Source organism: Triticum urartu, chromosome 1, assembly GCF_003073215.2.
Source record: "Triticum urartu cultivar G1812 chromosome 1, Tu2.1, whole genome shotgun sequence".
NCBI classification, from domain to species: Eukaryota; Viridiplantae; Streptophyta; class Magnoliopsida; order Poales; family Poaceae; genus Triticum; species Triticum urartu.
Genome location: NC_053022.1, coordinates 187742407 through 187747142, shown reverse-complemented (window position 1 = coordinate 187747142; position 4736 = coordinate 187742407). Strand labels below are relative to the sequence as shown.

The window sequence follows — 4736 nt, the reverse complement described above, 5'->3', positions numbered from 1 at the left end:
AACATATCAACATGTGATTTGGTTTTGTAGGTCTCGTCACAGTGGATTTTTTTATGTAAAAACGATTTTTTGATTAGACCAACAGTTTGAGTAATAAGACATTTTAAAGTTTTGAAATATGTACAATTCAGGATGCATCCGTTTTTTTACCTTCTAATGCATGCCTCCATGTGCATGTGAAGGGAAGATTACAAGACCTATATTTTATGTCTTGATAATTTATGTGTAAACAATATGATAAGTTATACACAACCGACATGATAACTTGCGTAACACACAGCATGGTAACTTTGTACTAAAAAAAATCGTCGGAGCATATCAAAATGAGATCTAGTTTTAAACGTTAGCACAGTCCTTTAGAGAATTATTTTTACAGGTTGATTAAACGGACCTGTTGGGCCGCAGCTAAAATCGGCCTTGAAACACGTTTTTCTCGGCCCGGACTGCACCATGTAACGGTCGAAACACTGTAGTTCAGTTTCGCCAGGGAGAGGAGAGTTGGCGGGGAACGGATTGGCTTCGGCCAGATGCTTGTAATTTGGAATAGCAGCAAACCCTAGTTCGTAAGAGGAGATCGAGAGAGTGGCTCTCACACACAGCGTCTCGTCTTATCCTCCTCCTCCTCGTCTTCGGCGAGCTCAGGCCTTCCCCACCGAGTTCGCCGCATCCGCTTCAATGTCAAGCCGGCCCGCCCGCCGCCGCTCGTCGGCGTCGGCCACGGCGGAGACCGCCGGCGCTAGGGCTGCCAAGGCAGCGTCGCTGGAAAACAAGCGGGCCGCCCTGGGAAATCTCACCAACGTTGCCGGCTGGAGGACCGGCAGGGCCGATGCGGTATGGCTCGTTGCGAGATCAGGGTTGTTCCTTTCGCGGCGGCAATTGCTTTTGCTTGGATTCTCGTTGGTTACAAGGGGACGGCATGTTGAGACGTATCCTAGATGTGATACATACCGTACTTGTTGAGCAGATTTATTGGATAATAATCTGCTATGGCATTTCGCGGGTTGCCCTCTTCTTGATCAATTTGATGCATAATTTATAAGATTTCCCGGTATTTATTACTGGCCCCTGTACAATTCCTCCCCTGTCTCCGTCAATTCCACGACAAGTACTCGATTATTTTATGTTTTTAACGAAATTTTCTGTGCCGTATAGTGTAATGTCTTTTGCTTGTTCCACCGGCCCCGATTGAACATTTCCTTGCACATATTTGTTTCATCTGCTTTTCTAATCTTGTCAGTTAGGGTTTTCAAATGTTTCGGTGTGCCAAATGTTCCGAAATGTAGTAGATCGCTGTTGTGCCAAATGTGCCAAATGTTTCAAATGTTTCCATTAGGCCCATTACGTACTCTAACAATCGCACTGGCTATCAGCCTATGTTTTTGTTATTATCTTCTGATTGCTTCTGAATCTTCCATTGGTGATTCGTTATGTATTACCTGTCTCGTGATTGTTCTCTTTGGTTGTGCTGTTTCACTGAGTCTGTTCTTATTGCAGAAATCGAGTTCATCCAACTCAGTAGCCTATGTGAAGAAGGGGAGTTCTGCTGGCCTTCCCAACGTGAATAGGAAAGTGGCTTCTGCCACAAAACCAACTTTAGACCGGTTTGAGCGAGCAATATCGCACCATGGCAATGCCCTTCAGAAGGAGAACGTTTGTTGCCCATCTGTGCCTACGTTGGCACCCCATGGCAGTTGGCCCGGCCTGTCTCATGATTCTGTTTCTATGGAGGACGATATGCTAACATGCAATTCAGTGGAAAGCCCTGGTCCTCTATTCCTTGACAATGCAGCTTCTTCAGTGGCAACTTCCTTGCGCCGTTGTGCGAATGATAAACTTCCTGTATCTGACAATAGGGATACCACAGGTTTGTTTGCCTGTCACAGTAATCCTGGTTAGGTTTCTAATCTGTTGTGTTGTATAATTATTTATTTTTGTTCTTTCTTTACTGTTACAGTATCTAGATGGAGAAAACATTGTCCTACCCCAATCGAAAATGACGATATCTTTGAGATTGAAACGCACTGCAAGGATCCAGAATTGTGTTCAACTCTTACTTGTGACATTTACAAGCACTTGCGTGAAGCTGAGGTGATTGATTCTTGTTCATATGGAACTCCTAATGTTTGCATACTTTGTGCAACAATTAATTTCTGCAGTGTGCACACACCTGCAAAGTAAATGCATATTGTTATCTACACAAGATGTCACTTCGTTGTGTGTAGAAGGGATGCATCAATTGGGAGCTAGGAATAGAAGAATTTTGCTTCTAATTCACAAATCCAATAGCACACATAGCTTTTCAATATTGTCGTCTTTGAACAAGAAATACAGTATGTTGATAGATGTCTTGTTTCTCATTCACTCACATCTCTATGGAACAATGCATTGCTCCATCATCCGTGTTGTCCATGTCTTTGCTTTCTTCCTAAAGCAGTTGCAGACCGCCTGTCTATATCTATCCCTACTATAATGTTATATTTGTCTTTTAGCAGACCAAGAAAAGGCCTTCACCAGATTTTCTGGAAACCACACAGAAGGATATTGACGCAAGCATGAGGGCAGTACTTATAGACTGGCTTGTGGAAGTGAGCATTTCTAGAAAAAAGGTTTCAGAAGCTCAACACACAAAAATGTTTCTTCTAATCGGTTACCTTTTTGCCCTACTCAATTCAGGTCACAGAAGAATATCGTCTTGTTCCTGAAACCTTATACCTCACAGTCAGTTATATTGATCGGTATCTTTCTAGCAAAGAGATCAATCGAGATAAGCTGCAGTTACTTGGTGTCGCCTGCTTGCTTATAGCCGCGTAAGATCCATCGAGTTAAATTTGTCTCTTCTGTTGTATTAAGTTCTTTTTTTTTCTTGTTTCTGTTCTGATATGCTTTATATTCAAATTTCAGTAAGTATGAAGAGATATGTCCACCCCAAGTAGAAGAGCTCTGCTATATTACTGACAATACATACATAAAGGATGAGGTCTATGGCCCTGCCGATTGACTTTCCTCTACATATTTTTTTATGATCTTGTTTTGTTTCGTAACACACAGATAACACAGGTTCTGCGAATGGAAGCTTCTATCCTGGGTTGCTTGAAGTTTGAGATGACTGCACCTACAGGAAAATGTTTTTTGAGGTAGCATTCTCTGTTATTGTGATATTTATACACATAAGCATAATTACTGACACTGAATATATTATTATTTCTGACAATAGGAGATTTCTGCATGCTGCTCAAGTATGTCATGAGGTAATTGCTTCTCTTCAATTATTTACAGTTACAGTCAGTCCTGTGTGCAATGTGGTCTTCCAGCTTACTCAACCTATTCTCCTGCAGGGCCCAGCTTTGCATCTTGAGTTCCTAGCTAGCTACATTACTGAGTTGTCACTTCTGGAGTACAGCTTACTTTGCCATGTACCTTCACTGATAGCTGCCTCTTCAATTTTCTTGGCGAATTTTATCCTTAAGCCAACAAAGAATCCTTGGGTATATATGCTTTCAACCTTCTAGGTTCTTGTGGATTTTATTTGTTAAGCCTTTTTTCCCTCAAGGGCTGCACATGTAACATTCATATCTCTTTGAAACTGAAGCAGAATACCACTCTTTCCTATCACACACAATACAAACCATCCACATTACGCGATTGTGTAAAGGTACTACACCGGCTTTTCTGTTTTGGCCTTGGAAGCAACCTTCCTGCAATTAGAGAAAAGTACAGCCAACACAAGGTGAGAGAGTGCCGTCAACAGTAATTTGGAAGCATTTAATTCCCTTTCTACTTTGATGCTAACTGCTATTGGCCTTCTCCATATGTTCCCCTAGTACAAATTTGTAGCGAAGAAGTACTGCCCGCCGTCGATTCCAGCCGACTTCTTCCAAGATGCTAGCAGTTAGAACTTGGAACACCAGATCAGGTTCGGTTACTCATTCAAGTCTTCCGGTGGCTGGTGGCCCGAAGTTGCTAGGCTGATTTGTACAGATTGCTGTGCATGCAGGACATACAGACACCATTGTTGTTAGTTGATTGGTGGTATATTTGTACATTGTTGGCAAAACCTGTGCAGCTATGTTTATTTGATTGGAAGGAGGCAATGCTCGTGATGCTGTCTGTAGTTTCTCCCCCACATTTAAATGCTTAGCTGCTGCAATCTGTTTCTTGGGTATGTAGTGCACGTTATAGTCCAATCATATCTCGTCACACCTTGCTTGTTCGATATGTTTCTTGGAGTGTGACGTCAAAAGAAAGATGAATGTGTTGACTATAGGCAGTTGCCTAAGAACCGCATTCTAGCGGTGGTTATTCTAAACAAAATATTTTCATCCCGGTTGACACAACAGTCTGAATGCAAGAAAAGAAAAGTCTGAATCATATTTTTTGTAAGACAGCAACTTGTATATCATCTATCCATTCTATTGTTTTATTTTTATTTTGTTGTTTGGCATGTCCCCTTTTCAAACATGCCAAAATGTACATATTTCTCCCTTGATGAAAGGGCAGCGCTCCTGAGGGTTGCTCAATTTGTTTTTACTATTGTTTATAAATCTTGTTGTAATTTCTCTTCTAATTATTGTGTTCCTATAACTGGTCTCACTCACAAAAAATAGTATGGGAGTCGTCTTAGGGGGAACTTCCTGAATGACCTTACCGAGGATTTTTTTCTCAAATGATAACATCCACACGTTTGGCATGTTTGCACATCGCTCACACACCTTGATCCACCTTGATTCTGTTTTGCA

The 4736-nt window shown here is 41.6% G+C and overlaps 1 protein-coding gene across 3 annotated transcripts; it reads left to right on the top strand.

Annotated features, from left to right (window-relative positions):
* Positions 1–464: 464 nt before the first annotated feature.
* Positions 465–4405, top strand: LOC125522004 (cyclin-A1-4-like). 3 transcript variants are annotated; one of them, XM_048687166.1, is made up of 12 exons: positions 465–831; positions 1495–1864; positions 1955–2088; positions 2493–2585; positions 2674–2807; positions 2902–2977; positions 3058–3134; positions 3215–3248; positions 3336–3485; positions 3590–3727; positions 3822–3913; positions 3995–4405. In XM_048687166.1, the coding sequence occupies exons 1-11, from the start codon at positions 676–678 to the stop codon at positions 3891–3893; spliced, it is 1434 nt and encodes a 477-aa protein (XP_048543123.1). In that variant the 5' UTR covers positions 465–675; the 3' UTR covers positions 3894–3913; positions 3995–4405. The 3 variants fall into 3 exon arrangements, with proteins under 3 accessions (XP_048543123.1, XP_048543056.1, XP_048543191.1); XM_048687099.1 differs by having other exon boundaries at positions 3822–4404; XM_048687234.1 differs by having other exon boundaries at positions 3593–3727; positions 3822–4403.
* The last annotated feature ends 331 nt before the right edge of the window (positions 4406–4736 follow it).

Excerpts from the sequence above, each read along its gene's own strand:
- LOC125522004 (XM_048687166.1), top strand. The coding sequence starts at position 676 with ATGTCAAGCCGGCCCGCCCGCCGCCGCTCGTCGGCGTCGGCCACGGCG. Across the intron at positions 2,089-2,492 it reads AGCACTTGCGTGAAGCTGAG|ACCAAGAAAAGGCCTTCACC; the intron begins GTGATTGATTCT and ends GTCTTTTAGCAG. Across the intron at positions 2,978-3,057 it reads ATACATACATAAAGGATGAG|GTTCTGCGAATGGAAGCTTC; the intron begins GTCTATGGCCCT and ends CAGATAACACAG.